Genomic DNA, 15458 nt, shown 5'->3' with positions numbered 1-15458 from the left:
AGGACCTATAGCAGCCATTGTTTGATACCGACGAGTTACCCATCGTGAAACCGCTGCGTAACCTGGGCGCCCATGCAGTCTTGGCTCTATTTGTGATAGCCAAAATGTCGTTTTCCAAGTGATCTTTGACCCAGGTCTCCCTAATGTGCAATAAATGCTTCAGCAAGCCTCGACAACTCTCTGGCGTCATACGCGGAACGACATCATCGTGGTGAATGATTGTTGTCACAAATGGTTTTACGAAGTCAGCAAGTTGTGCATCTACACAAGCAGTCGGCCCATACGAGTAGACACGCAGAGGAACGTCCATTGCGTCGACTTCAGGGAGCCGTTTCAACTCCCGAAGCAACAGCACACCAAGAAGAGTCGCCACCCCGCCCCCTAACGAATGTCCAGTCAATCGAATGCGATAGCCCTGCTTGGCGAGCAGCAAAAGAGAGTCAATATGCTCTCTGTACAGGTTCGCGGCAGCTCCTGCCATTCCGCACACTGCTAGTCCCTGTCCGCGAGAAATAGCTGTCCAATCTCCTTCCCTCGTCTGCTCAACATCTGACTCGGGGAAAGGTACAGGAATTTGTCGAATGTCCATTACAATATCATGAATCGTTGCAGTGCCTCGTACTGCAATGCAGGCAATCTTTTGGTCTTCATGGACAAATAACGCAGACGCCGGGCGATCGGAATCTTTGTGGCCGACTTCTTGCTCCAAATAGGCATACACTAATCTCCAGCCTTGTTGCGCGGCTAAGAGCTGCATGTCTACTTCTTTCGTTGCATAGATAAAATTCAAAGCAATTGGAGCGTAGAAGATGAGAGAAGCCAATGTTGAGTTCGAAATGCTATCGCAAACTGGCTCGACTTGATATGTTTCATCACGCAACCTGGTTTCGAAGTCAGTACTATCTACTGGTATCTTTAAAGAGCCCGAGTTATCACCAAGGCGCACTGATGATGCTGAAATTTCTGGGAGTATAGCCGCATCATCAGCAATTTGCAGCGGTGGCAAAGCACCTCCAGGAAAAAGAGGTACATTAGTCAACCGTATTCTGTGACTCCATTCTTCTCGTTCCGGATTCATTCCCCTCATAGCTCGGTGCTGTGCTAATGCGTAAAAGATCGCAGCACTCAACTCGTGTACACTTAAAGGCCACGCTGTCCTATTGATCCCCAACGCCTTACGTAGCAAGTCTGCCGCCGCCAGGAACTCTTGACGCAGCATGATGGTGTAGATTCCATTCAAACCATGTTTCCGCAAGACGTCGACTGTTTCAACCGCTACTGTCGCCTGTGCTCCCAATGGTATTGACTTAGCCATGGATAGAGCCGCATGTGTGATTCGTAGTGCAACGTCTTCCAAAGTATCAACGCCTGTTTCGAAGTATGGGGTCAAAGTTCCTTCCAAATAATCACGACATCGGGCCCGTCGCCAAGCCACCCGCTCAGCGAGATTCTGCGCCAATAAGAGCCGCTTGCAACGACCACAAACTCGCTCCGGCACATTTGGATCGTATCCCAAATGGGGCAAGCGATGTTGCAAACTCGAATGTGCTTGACAATATGAGTGTCCACACAGTCGACAGTGGTGCCGCAGCCGAGTAGGTCCAAAAACCTTGCGACATTCGTGGCAACTTTCGGCTTCACACCACTGAGGTCTATCAACAGCAACTGGTACTAGAGTGCGAGCACGGGCAAAATCGTCTTCTTCCGTATCGTCGGAACTACAATTATCACGTTTGCTCGTCTCGTCACCGTATATTTGATCCGTGGTATCATCATCGTGTGGGATGTAGGTTCTCCATTCCTTTACTAGCTGACGATCCACCCAGGGCAAGCAAGAAAACGGCGGTAAATTCGGCAGCACCCTGTTGCCGTCCGCAACATTGTCATGGTTTGTTACAGAGTGCGGTAAGGTATCGGAATCCCGAAAATACCCTCCCGTGTTGTTGCCTAGTTCACTGTATTGTCGATGCCACAAACCTTTGTAATATGTCTTCCGCGATAAGTAGCAAATCCTCTGGAAGCTGCTCGTCAGCAGCTCCTTTGCTGCCAAAGGTAGCACTTGGGACGAAATTTCGTTCCAAGACGGTGATGGGAGTGGCGATCCCACATCTTGCTGGCGAACCACGACTTGTTTACGACGTGCCGATTCCATAGTCCTGTCGCGAAAGCTTCGTGTGGGTGTTTGGCGAGATTCGAAAACGCAATGGTCAGTCAATGTTCCGTTTTCCAAAGGCAACTCTTTCGGACTTCGTACACGAGTATCAACACCGGACGCATCATCCACTGGTTGCTCTTCTTCGAACCATGACTGCGGCGCCGGGACGAAAGGCTCCTCCTCCCCTTCTATCTCTGTCATCGTCCTGTTCTCCTTTTCGAGGATACACTTATTAGTGTCGTCAGAATCAAAGTTCATGCTGGCATTCAATGTCGTCCTGAAACGAAAAGGATACCGGAAACATTTGAAAAGAATTTTCGTCACGCCTCCATCCGAGACTTTTTTGCAAATGGTGATTGACGGTGAAAGAAAAGCGCCTGATTTCGGGTTTTGGGGTTTTACACGACTAGCTCTAGCTAGAGAGAGGTACGTTGTCCATAAACCAACATGTTAAGCTAACGGAATAAAGCCAACCATCAAAGTAACCTTACTAGCAAAACCTATACTAGCTCCTACATATAAAGTGTTGGTACCACAACTGTGTGAACTAATATGAGTGGAAAATACTCACATAATCTCGAAGCTCAAACAAATAAGGCCAACATAGCGTTATTCGTCGAGTCTTCAGGTATTTCGGACCTCCAAAATGGCTGGCCAATCGACACCAGCATTGTGGTTGACTGTGAGTTTGTGTTGGGTAACAGTTGATTTGCATGCATCAGTGAAGGCCTTAATCGGCATCACATATGTGTCAATCCAATGGAAAACACACACATAATCTTGCAGCTCGAACTTCATTAAGGCAAATAGTGCGTCATTTGTCGAGTCTTCGGGAATGTCGGACCCACATGGCTAGCCACTCGATACTAGCATTGCCTCGCTTTCTGGGGGAACAATCATGTCTATACAGTTGATCGGTATGCATCTGTGAAGGACCACAGCAGAGTTCCAACTCACCAACGATACAGATACCGTAAAGCAATTGCGTGCGCAATAAGATCAGAAAGTAGCAGCGCCGACAAAAAAGTACGCACATAAATTCTGCAGACCGTCACATCGATGGACAATGACTAATTGAAGCTATTCCTCTGGGTTGTATTCTACCAACACGCCCTTTCTGGAGCCCTCGGTAGCATCAGTGTAGGCCACAAGTTCTCCAAAACGAGAAATCGAAACTTTTGCGCCAACACCACCAGAAGATTCCCCGTTAATGACGGGTCCGAACTGATACCACTCGCCCGCAAAATCGTCAATCTGATAAACAATAACGCGTCCACGACCACCATCAAACCCAGAGTCTCCAATCACAACCATCTTTCCATCAAATGTCAGTTTAACGGATTCCCCACAACGTCTTGCGTTCAATCCACAAGTCAAATCTTGCCCAACTTGCTGCCATGTCCCTGGTTGGAATGAGAAGATTCGTACGTGACCACCGCTACCCGTCGATTTGTTTCCGCCCTGGGGGGCACCCACGGCGAGAACGTTGCCATCTTCACTTAAAGCAACAGAATATCCAAAGTCGTCGCCGTCGTCTGAGCTGGCGACAGCATTCGCATCAATAGTCGAGCCCCTCTGTACCCATACATCATTTGCAGGCTGGTAATCCCACACGATAACCATCCCTCCAATATCCTGAATAGGAATTCCGATCGACAATGTGACCACCCCAGTCGATGGAGAAATAATCAATGACGAAGTCGCATTCCAACCACTTGTTGCCGGACTGGACTGGAGAAGGGAAATTTCCTGGCCGATAGGAACCCACGACAACTCTTCGCTATATGCATAGCCTTGGACCGCCGATGCGCCGTCTTCCATAGAAGTTGAAGTAATTGCCGCATAGTCGGCACCAGCCGTAATCGCCACATCGCTGCCGAAATGAAAGTTTGGCTTGTTGCCAATCAGTAAACCGTCTATCAACCAAGCTTCTGCGTCACGATCATAGAACCAAACATCCACTCGTCCAAATGCTACTCCATCAACAGCAAAATCTGGAGTACCGACAGCATAAACGTCAACATCGGAAAGCGCGAGGGACCTACCGAAACTCGGCGGTCCGATGTGTCCTCCCGTCTCACCCAGGACTGTCCACGTAAGACTATTTTCAGGTTGATAGAAAAACGAGAGACGGCCTGGATTGTACGAAGTAGACACCGCGATTGCCCGCCCACCAGGAGCCAGTGAAATGGCGTTCCCTTGGTAACCGCCAGGAACAATGGCAATAGTATCCCAGGAGCCTGGAAAACTTTTTGGCGGAGGGCTGGAGATCTCCGGGACTGGTGATGAGACAACATCAGTTCCATTCCTCTCAGAGAAACCATCGCTTTGTCCAATTATTAAACCGTTGACTAGTCCGATAAGTAAGACAGCAATCAAGGCAGCCATACACCAGATTTTTTGTGTCGAATTAAATTGAATCCGAGGCTTCTCCCTTGGAGAGCGCGGGTTCTTATAATAAGAAGGAATATAGAGCAGCAGTAAGGACGTCAATAACCAGAGAACCGCAACTGCAACCATCATTATACTTCCAGTACTCATGGCACAAGATCCAGCTTCTTGACAAATGTCTGACGCAAAGACGATGAAGGACATCCCAAACAGCGTAGAGTTGAAAATAAATAAAAAAGAGAGCGATTGGAAGAGCTTTCTGGGATGCGCGTAGCAGCTGGCACTGCATAGAAAGACTGCGCTCACGAGCGTTAGGATCAAGGCGGCCCAGACAAGGGCACGAGCAGCACTCCAGTGACTATTGTACACACGATCGGCGTTCTCACCAGACGTCCAAAATAAACAGGAGGAGTCTGTACGCTTATCTTCAAACCGATACAGCCCTATTCTACGATCTTCGAAGCTTAAACCATTTCTTTCGACGGTGTCGACGAGAACAAAGGTACAACTACCAGCTGCGGCAGCGGACAAACAGAAAAGACCAGTTGACACAAGGATCGCCATGATCCCGACGGATCCATGAGGGCATGAGCCAACAGGCTGGCATCCAACGTCCTCTTCCTCCTCTTCCTTTCTCCTCCACTTTGGCGGCGGCGTCTCCTCTTCTTCGGGAGTTGCGTTCATCGATACTGCCATGGCGTATAAGCGATCTAATTCTGACGTGGACCCTTCCACTTGCGAGCTTGGTCTTTGCTATAAAATGAAAACTGGTTCAGAGTTACTGTCTCTCTGGTATCCAGTTGCGTTGACTGTCAAGCAATCAGCCACTTCGTCCAGTTTGTTCTCGGGTGCCTCGAATCAGGGGTCGTACGTTGTCAGATCTGCTATTCACGATTTTGCAGGGCGATGTGGGATGAAATCGACTTTGGCTACCGTTGGACCTTGTGCATTATCGGCACGTACCTTATCCCGGTAATCTTCCATGTCATGAAATTCAGATTCCGACGACGGCTATTGCAATCCAAATTGCTATTCCAAATCAGCTAAAAAGACTATCAATAAGATGATTGCATCCAAAAAAATTATAGGAAATTCAGCAGGAATTCCATTGGGACCGTGACTGTCTACACAGAACAGATTACTGTCAATAAGCGATTTAATTCGATAGCGAAAAAAGAAAATACAACTTTTTTTGGAAAAACCAGTGCAACAAGACCCCGGATGTACGAAACCGCGAGGTTCACTGTTAATCATATTTTTGTAAAGGACGACAGACAGACAAACTTGCTCTCACCACGGGAATGTTTGTTTCCCCGTCAATCGTCCTTCAGCGCAACAGAAACCACTTTGATCAATTTGACGACCAAGCTTCCTATTCTGTACCATGGGAAGGAACTCGAATTGCCACCTCCAGCATCTCTTACTTTTCGTGTTTTTACGATGAATAGTTTACTTTGTCGCTATCAAAGAGTCAGAGTAAACTGTCTCACACAAAGGCTTGTTCATAGATCACTTTTACGGCACTGCCCCCCCGTCAGATGGAGTAGTTACAGTTTGGAACGCAATACGAGCAGGCGGCGACTGCTCAATTCGTTGTCATGTTCTGAAATATATCAGAGGAACGACACGTTTCACCGAACAGCTTCCTTTTACAAACTTTCAACCAGAAGCCTGGGTACGCTTTCATCCGACGAGAACGACGATGCTGAGGACATGAACGTAGATCATTCGGATCATATTGACGATAAACTGTCGTTTGTAGCCGATGACGAAGACCCTGACGGGATGGAGGATAGCGACGATACAAGCAATGATGCTGGGGTTGATCCTTTCTTCAATCAAGAAATTCCTCCCATCAGCGCACTACATAATTATTACTCCGATCAGCTTGGCGTCAATACAGCTCTCTCTAAAAGGATGGTTGCCGAGAGCAAGAGTTTCGATGGCAAGGTATGGTGGACGGTTGACTTTCAGTGCCCCCTTTCACCAGAAGAAACGTATCCCTCGGGAGTCCACCGCGGCACTATCAGCTCGGGTCATTGTATCGACCCCGATACCGGTCGTGTTTACTATGCACGCAAACAGGCTGCCTGCCATGCTGCGGCAGCTAGAGCTATGGACGTTATTCAGTTCCAAAAGTTGGGCGTTACTGAGCCGCGTCTGTGTGAAGAAGATCCGTCTGCTTGGAAAAAGTCAACAGATGTTCAAATTGCATACACATCGGCTTCTGAAGTGAGACCGATGGAAGAGCTTCGAGATCTCGGTGAATCTCTCTCTGAATCGCATTACGAAGATCCAATCCGCGGGACGACTTCTCTTGCCAGATCTGGAGACGAAGAGACAAACCATATACCTAATTATTCAGCAGACGCTACGTGGGTAGACTCTGAGGAGATTGAAGACAAGCACGAACTCGTAATTCGTCACCTCCCAAGGAGTGGAGGAAGTCCACCAATTGCGTTGAATGACGCGACACTGGACAGCATCACAAGGAAAGCTAGTGGTTGTCCTAGACCGACCTCTTTTGAGGAGGATGTTTCGCTAGCCGTTCGCGCAGCTGAACACTGGATTGCCTCCAATCGCGCTTTGCAAGGAGGGTGGGCCAAGAAAGATTTACATCGAGTGTTTCTGCCAAGACGAGACTCGTCTAGCCTTTTGCATGCGGGGAAGTCAGTGCTATCATCACTAGCCAAAGCAAATCAGAGCAAACCCTTTTCTGACTCTACGTTTGGGGTCAAACGAGTTGCCTATAGAGTTATGGATATACTTCAAAACACGAAATACGCTCATCCCGATGTTGGAGCATTCAACTCGCTTTTGCTATGCCTAGAGGGACCCACTCCGAAAGCGGTAGCCCTCAAAGCAGAAAGTCTTGTGAACAGAATGAGCGGCTTAAAGCAGAGGAAGTTGGCCGTGGTACCAAAGCCTGACATCAACACAATCAATATATTAATTCAGCTCTGGGCGCAGGTTGGCGGTGTAAGTGGACGTTACGATAACACCGATGATAGTTTTCAACCCAATCGTTGGAGCTTTTTGGCAATTTTGTCTTCTTCGGCCTACCGACCTACTATACAAGGTGAACAAGATGTTTTTGATGTAGAATTTGCGCGTCTCTGTATTGAGCGGATGAAGGAACTTTATGTTGAGCATCCAGATGATCCAACCTTGAAGCCGGACACTCAGGTCTACAACACACCGTTGCGATGGAGCGGTGGATCACGCCCGTACGTAAGACGTATAGAGTGGGATGCCTACGAAGAAATGTTCTCCAATGGTTTTCAGCTTTTGGACGAAGAGTCGCCTCTACTTTCGAATGCTAGGGCAATGGCCTCGTGGATAGAAGGGATGAAAATGGAAGCAGACACGAAACCAAACATTGAGAGTTACGAAGCTTTGATTCAAGGTTGGGTCAGGACCGGGACACGTGCTGGGCTGCTTCGCGCTGAAGCGATAGCAGAAGAGCTGTTGAACGATTTTGAAGACGTGCAAAACCAGCCAAGGCTACAGACTTTTCACCCAATTATTGCCGCATGGCTCTACTCAAAAGACTCTGAAAGTCTTTGTAAGGTACAGGGTTGGGTGGATCGCCTTTATGATTTTGGCAAAAAAAACCCCGCAGTGAGACCTGACGGACGAATGATCGACGCCCTGATTGCTAGTCGCATTGCTCGACAAGAGGAGCTCCTCTCGCTTAGAGATAATGGCGAAGTGAGTGGAATTTTGGCAGAAGAGATTGAGGACTTAGCAAGGAGATGTCTAGCAAGCTTAAAACAGTATTGCGGTCAATTTGAGCAAGCCCAACGAAAGAGAGAGGTCACCGTGTTTCTGCCTCCAGCAGTTTTCGTGAACACTCTCAAAGCTTGGCGAAACGTTGCTTTCCTTAGCCATAAGGATGACAGGGTCGCAAGCTTTGCCGCAGTTGAAAAGATGCTTCATGTCATCGAATTGCTTGAATTTTCTTGTCAAACAGCTATGCGGTCTGAGCATAATCGAGGAACCGGTATTTCCACAACCAGAGGACTTTCGGATCAGATCAGATTGCTCGTGGCAAACTCACATCATCTTTACTTTATCTTTGCGAGTACGTTGAGGGAAATCGATTCAAAATCCCGGGAATCAGATGTGAAAGAATCTTATTCGTTTAATGGGGCTCTTATACCACTAGAGAGCATGCTTCGGAGGAGCGTGGAGTTATTTGAAATTGAGCGGCATCATATGATGCTGATTGAGCAGCAGAAGAATATATCTGAGAAAAGTACACGAATCACGCAGAAACCTGATGCTTTGACCTATGAAGATTGTTTTGACTATGGTTCCCTGTGTCGACTAGAAACCGCTCCCAGTCGCGAGGCATTCATTTGGCAGCTTGTCCAGTTCTTGGGCAATTACCAGATATCCGAAACCAATGCAGCAAACCTAATCCGCTTGAGTCATACGTTGAAAGAAGTTTCGTTGGCAATCAATGTATCTCAAAAGCTTCACGCATCCGTCGAAGCTCAGGCGCTTGTGGCTACCAGTATCGCCAAGCTACCGAAGGACAGTGAGCGTTCCGGCTTAACTTTAGTAAAACAAGTCGATGCGGGTAGACCATCCAAAGACACCAGCCCGTTGCAGAAAATTCGCCGATTGATCCCAACATATGACACGGAGGACAAAAGCCGGCGAGGTAGATTGCGATCCCGAAAGCATAGGGCAACGACTATGGCTCGGAATCGCTTAGCAGACGCGTAAATAGAAGGAAAGTTCTCAATATTCCTCCTTCAAGCATTTTTCAATTGACCTGCATTGAACAGGAATTCAGGGCTACTCTTGGTGATTGCATGCTAAAAGCACCAGCCTATCGTTATCCATAGGATTACTCTAAATTGCAGTTGCACTGTATACAAGATGACAGAATGTGGAGTGGACGTTGTAGATTGCTGGCTATTGGTAAACATAGTCTCTACTTTATCGTCTCCAGCTTTTTCTGCCACTACTTGGCTATGTCATTCTCCATCCTTCCGGAAAGTTGGGAGAGTGAGACGGTAGCTTGCGATGAAACTACCGTATAGCCGCAGGGGAGAGGGCTCCTCCGTCGAGAGAGGGTCGCGGTCGTATATCTTCGGAACAAGCGATGCTTTCGATGACTCTGATTGGTGAAAATTTCGGAAGTTCGAACGGATTCATCGGCCTCGGAAAATACAATCGCACGCAAAGTACGTTCGCACAAACTCCTTCTTATTTAGGTTATTTTGACGCGAATCAGCTGCTGTCCTTCTTAAATAATCAATGATTTCCACCACGTCATATTGGTTGATAAATCGACATTTCTGCTTGGCTTCTTTGTATTTATAGAAACCATTCATTCTATGTTCCCCGCCAAGACCTGGACCCACCCTGCTGGAGGTCCAAGCTATCTCTTGTGTTTCTGCTCTTTTGCTTTCTCTGGCTTGCCGCAGCACCCGCATCCAACAACATGCGGATACCTCTGCGTTGCCCTACCACAACAGTGGATTGAAGCGCGAGTCAATCCATCCATCCACGGGGTGTTTGTTGTACAATCCACGCCTTTGATACCAAGTGGATAGTTCAGGATCCAAAGGGGCGATGGAGATCCCATCCTTCCCTACAACATCTCGATCGTCGAAACGTCCTCGAGTGGAAAGCACTAGCAGCGGCACAGCTCCTGCAAGGCGTTGCCCAATGAAAGCAACGATAGATAAGCCCATTCACCTGAGCGCGTTATTGGAAGCTTCATTATGGGATGAAGCAACGGAGCGTGTACAGCTTTACCCCGAGGAAGCGGCTCGTGCGGACGTAGACCCCTCATGCTTGGCCTTGGCGTGTCGTCTGGGAGCGCCCTTGAAATGCTTGGAGGCGATTTTGCACGCGGCACCCTCCAAGTTGCGTCACGTGTTGGACTCACGGGGATCTCCGTTACATGAAGCCATTGTCTGTGAACGCATGGGGGCTAACGAGATCGCCGCCTTGCTGAGGGCTGACGATGCCCTAGAAGAGGAACAAGGTAGTGATACCGCAACAGCGACGCCAAGTAACAGAGTAGCCTTGTCACAAGACGTTGACGGATTTACGCCTCTCCACCTCTTGATCCGACGACGATTTCAATCAAATATCTTACAGTCCGACTCAGGTGATCTTTTACCCATCCTCGATATGCTCGTTCGATCTTGTCCCGAGGCCGTTATCATACCGGACCGGGGCGAATACGAAGAGCCCCCTATCGTGTATGCTATCAAGGCCAACATCTATGCTCCTTCACTCGGTGCCGAAGATGATTTTTTAGTGGAGCGTCAAATTTACGAGATGGTTGCCTGTATGCTTCGCTATTGTCCTCAAGCGGCTAGTTGTGTTTTCACCGGTTACCGAGGGCAGTATACGGCCTTGCATTCCGCTGTCTTTCACGGACGACACACCAACACCATTGGGTTATTGCTCGACACGGAGCGTGCCCAAGCGACGTCACCGGCAACCAAGGCTGCCTTCCTAAGCAATACACAGGGAGAGAATCCCCTCCACTTTTGCGCCATGCGGGGCGAACGACCGCGCTCCGTCGCACTCATTGCCAAAGCCGCACCGGAAGCCGTGCTCAAGCGGGATGCGTCCGGCTTGACACCTCTGCACTGGCTATGGGTGCGGTTTGTCAGCTCCTTGCTCGTCATCGATGTTCGGGGTGCAGATACTACTACAGAAATTGCCTTGCCGTCTAACGAATACAACGGACAAATGCTTTCGCGCTACGATGCCTTTACTGCGTTGGAGCAGGGCGATTTTGATTCGGATCTGCAACTGATCAAGAGGATGGACCCTCCGGTGGACTTTTTGCGGATGAGACACATACCACTAGAAGTCTTGGGGGATTTGGAGTCTTTGCAGTGGGCAAAACGGTCTGTCGAAGTATTGCGCATTATTCGTGCAAGATACGACTCTCGGCAGGGGATGGTAAATTATGGGGAGGAACCGCCAGCAACAACGATTTGGAATCGCCGGGAAGTTGTTGTTAGTTTGTTCTGGACTAAGGTTGTTTCCATGTTGCAAGCCGCCACAATGGGACGCAGAAATGCTCCGATTGGCGAATCGACTCTGGTGCACATAGCGTTTGCCACTCCAAGTTGCCTCGCTGCCATTGTCTATATTGTTGCATCGATGTTTCCGGAAGAACTGGATGTTGTTGACAATCGTGGTCGATTGCCGGTCCACTATGCCGCGAGCCGCGTTTGGCATGCGTGGGACTGGCCTCGCGACGACAACGTAGGGGAGCCGCACGCAGCTAGAATTCTGCTGCGGGAGTCGTTGGGCGTCCTACGGACAGCCTTGGATTTGTCACGTCCAGAAACTGCTCGAGTCGCCGACAACGGTGGTCGGCTGGTTATCCATCACGTCGTTGACACGTTTGCTCGCGCGTGTTCCCGACCAGCCCGATCCACCAAAGAGTCTTTACTACAAGGCATGCTTGAACTTTTGCAGCGACTTGTACATTTGAACCCTGAATCACTTCAACGGCGCGATGGTGTTTCCAAGCTGTACCCCTTCCTCCAAGCGACGGCAGTTGCAACGGAATGCAAGCGAAACTCTCATGTGCAGGATGAATTACCACTTTCCCTTACATTTGAACTCCTTCGCCAGAATCCTGCATTGCTCGGGTCTGGATGAAGAAGATTAAGGATAGACAAGAACTTGCTGTGGCGGAATACGACCACTTTAAGTTTCGATCGAATCGTTCCGGTATGACCAAGCTATTTCTACACACCACTAAACCAACAACAGGCATACGGAACTTGTGCGCGCCTTATCAACACCCGCAGTTGCGACAGCAGGCGGGGACCGACAGGAGCTACACAAAATACATCTTCCCAAGGAACTTTGGTACGCGCAGCCAGCCGTTTCTTGTTACTCGACGCACGCCCTCCGAACAAATTAGTACGGCAGAGTAACCTTCTAAAATGAAATCAAGCATTCAGCATTCGTTCTGATCACCGTAACAGAGGATACTATGCGCAAAACAAGGAAAGAAATATATGTATTATTATTGTCGACAGTGCTGTATGTTGTGCGGTGATTCGACGGAGCGTGGAAACAACGTGCCACTGATTTTTTGCTACACCAACTCTTTGGAAGTCTGGGGTGCCACTGTCAGTTCCACGTGCGCGTCGCCCGAGTCTTCCCGGACCAGCTTTTCCGTTTCGGTGTCCGCGTGCAAGGGTGCGCCGGCTCCGGACGGCCCACCGGCGTGATGCCCGCCCCCACCCTTTTTACCCCAAAAGTTGAGTACCATGGCGGTAACGGAGATGCACAATCCGAGGAATTGGACGCCGTTGAGGACGTGTCCGTAAAAGTATATACTCGCCACGAGGGTGGTAACCTTGCGGGCGAGTCCAATGATACTGCAGGTTAGGGCTCCGAATTTGGCAATCGTGACAAAGATAAAGACTTGTCCGAGCGCGCCGCTGAGACCGAGTGCCACGAGGAGAAAGCCCATGTCTTGGACCATTTGTAGGAATATGTGGAGTTGATTAAGTACGAGAAGTGCCACGCCGGCGAGTATGGTCTTGCCGAGTTGTATGTTGTACATGAGATCGAAGGGCTGTACGGAATGGACGCTCATGAGTTTGTCTTCGTAGGCCCCGGTACCACCGTCGAAACAGAGACTGACGAACAGTAGGAGAATACCAATAAGTTGGGCGGTCGAGCCTTCGTCCTCGCTCTGGTTGGCACTCTTCTTCTTGTTGTCGCCGTCGCCACCTCCCATAAAGAGGGCAACGCCGGCGACAATCATGACCACGTTAATGTACTTGCGGAGGGGATCTGTGTGTCAGTGACAAGCAAATTGTTAAAAATAAATGGGGGTATTGTGAATGAGCATCCGGCGACTCGGCAGTAGACTTTTTGTGAGCGGTTCGTTCGCTCTGGCGGTCACGTACAATGTTTGCCCATGAACGCTCCCATAATCATGACGGGGACCGGTTTGCAGCTCTTGGCGAGCACTTGGATGGGATAAATGACGTATCTGCGTACCAAAAGTAGAAAGGTTGTGTGTGTGAGTGGAAGTGTGTGTGCGCGCAAGCCACAAATAGTGAATATTGTTCCCGTGCCACGTACCGGAGGGATCGTACGGAGCAAAAGGTGGATCCCATGGAGGTGAGTCCGAGTATGGCGAAGCGTGCTGGCGGAATGGTGGAGGGTGTTTCGTCCCGTACGTATCGTCCGGCGGCTGCCGTGAGGGTGTAGAGGCCGGAGGTGACAAAGAGAAAGCTGAGTTCGTGCAATTCTCGGTCTCCCGACGTGGTGTACTCCAACAGCAATCCGTAGCAAACGAAGCTGGCCATGATACCGAGGAAACATACGGTCAACCAAAAGAGTTCGTGTGATTTGGAATGTTCGAGCAGGTGACCGGCGTGGAAGGACGATTCGTCGGCGCGTGCCGCGGTGGAGGCCGAGAGCGGAATATCTCGAAACGGCGAGACAGACTGGGCTTTGGCGTAGGGATTGTCGTGGACGTCGGTGGAGGCGACCGCGTCGTCCTCCGTCTCTTCCATTTCGAGAATGAGCGATTCCGGTGGTGGGGGATCGCGTGTGGTGGGATTCTGGACTTGTGTGGGAGGTGGGTGTGAGTGCGCGTGGGCGCTGGTCACGTCGTTGGCTACTGCCGGGATGGATTTCGTCAACGTCCGGACTGTGGGGGGAGACGACAGGGTAGTGGCGAGGTCGCGGGACCCCGTACTCCGACGTTGACCCGCACCTCCCGCAGTCAACACGGACACGTGCGGTGGTGGCGACGGCATCTCCGGCATTGCGACAATGGTTCTTTCCAGTTAGATGACCGTGGATCCCCCCCCTGGACGCCGGAACAGGCACTCTCTCTCCCACACACACACACTATCGCTAGAGAGATGACGCACAAGCTATAGTTCCAAGATGTCTCGCGAGTCGAGTGGTGCGCGACGAAGGGCTAGCTCGGCACACGTCGGTGTACGAAACCGAGTGTGTGACAGTGTGTGCCACGGCCTTTTTGTTTCTACCCTCTACTACACAGTAGAGAGCAACCGAGGAAGCGCTGGGCGTGTGCCCGCCCCTTCCCCTCCCCTAGCTAGAACCACGCCCAGTGGGTCCGGTCGCTCCGGCTCGGCGGGAATGCGCGCGCATTGGTGTCGGACCTCTCGACACACCCGAACCAAAATACCCTACCAACATTCCCGTTGGAGGTCCGTCCATCGATACGCACACTCCCAGAGACTTGCAGTTAGTCACACGGACAACACTAGAGAGTCCACGTGGAGCCGTCTACAGGAATACCAAACAAACAGTCTCACAGTCAACACCACCTCGGTACGGTACGTACATACACCGTACGAATCCTTTCTTCGTCTCCCGTTGCCAACCTTACTATTGTGTTCGTTCCGTCACTGTCCGTCGGTTGCAATCCACGCTGTTCGATACAACCAAAACCATTGTTGTTCATCTTGGATAGCGCAGAAACTCTTACGTTGCCCAAAAGTCGGAACATGGCGACGACTGCGGAAGAGGTACGTTGCACTTTTCACGGACGAACTCTGTCTCGTGTTACTCGAACGATGGTGTCCATATTGATCCCAACGAATGCCGTCGTCGTCGTATACTTACCGTTGCCCTCCCGTATACCAAACGTGCTAATATACACAGTTCAAAGCCCAAGGCAACGCCGCCTTACAGGCCGGCAACGTCACGCAAGCGATCGAGCACTACACCTCCGCGATTCGCCTCGACGGAGCCAGTCACGTTTACTTTAGCAATCGCTCGGCGGCCTATCTGCAAAAGGGCGACGCCCACAACGCTCTCGAAGACGCACAGGCCTGTCTCAATTTGCAACCCGCCTTTGTCAAGGGATATTCGCGCAAGGGCGCCGCCCTGCACGCACTCCACCGCTACAACGACT

At 50.1% G+C, this 15458-nt stretch overlaps 3 protein-coding genes across 3 annotated transcripts; all 3 read right to left on the bottom strand.

Moving 5' to 3' along the window:
* Positions 1–1459: 1459 nt before the first annotated feature.
* PHATRDRAFT_8407 (predicted protein) lies at positions 1460–1654 on the bottom strand (the record flags this gene model as incomplete). Its single annotated transcript, XM_002176592.1, has 1 exon — positions 1460–1654. A coding segment is annotated over one exon (195 nt), but the record flags the coding sequence as incomplete, so codon positions are not given.
* A 1216-nt stretch (positions 1655–2870) lies between these two features.
* On the bottom strand, positions 2871–5242 carry PHATRDRAFT_53961 (RTX toxins and related Ca2+-binding protein; the record flags this gene model as incomplete). Its single annotated transcript, XM_002176591.1, has 1 exon — positions 2871–5242. The coding sequence occupies one exon, from the start codon at positions 5240–5242 to the stop codon at positions 3236–3238; it is 2007 nt and encodes a 668-aa protein (XP_002176627.1). The 3' UTR covers positions 2871–3235.
* A 4772-nt stretch (positions 5243–10014) lies between these two features.
* On the bottom strand, positions 10015–14516 carry PHATRDRAFT_42638 (predicted protein). The gene is made up of 3 exons (XM_002176590.1): positions 13646–14516; positions 13468–13553; positions 10015–13351 (listed from the first exon to the last, which is right to left on the bottom strand). Exons 1-3 carry the CDS (start codon positions 14335–14337, stop codon positions 12645–12647), a joined length of 1485 nt encoding a protein of 494 aa, XP_002176626.1. The 5' UTR covers positions 14338–14516; the 3' UTR covers positions 10015–12644.
* Between the last annotated feature and the right edge of the window lie 942 nt (positions 14517–15458).

This window comes from Phaeodactylum tricornutum, chromosome 1 (assembly GCF_000150955.2).
Source record: "Phaeodactylum tricornutum CCAP 1055/1 chromosome 1, whole genome shotgun sequence".
Classification (NCBI taxonomy): domain Eukaryota; phylum Bacillariophyta; class Bacillariophyceae; order Surirellales; family Neidiaceae; genus Phaeodactylum; species Phaeodactylum tricornutum.
The sequence above is the reverse complement of the archived record's forward strand: the minus strand, read 5'-3'. Positions and strand labels throughout refer to the sequence as shown.

What these genes read in the sequence shown, in the direction of transcription:
- PHATRDRAFT_42638 (XM_002176590.1), bottom strand. Translation starts at nt 14,337, where the DNA reads ATGCCGGAGATGCCGTCGCCACCACCGCACGTGTCCGTGTTGACTGCG. An exon ending in TGCTCCGTACGATCCCTCCG is followed by an intron (nt 13,554 to 13,645) that starts GTACGTGGCACG and finishes TTTGGTACGCAG; the next exon opens with ATACGTCATTTATCCCATCC. An exon ending in AGCGTTCATGGGCAAACATT is followed by an intron (nt 13,352 to 13,467) that starts GTACGTGACCGC and finishes ACTGACACACAG; the next exon opens with ATCCCCTCCGCAAGTACATT.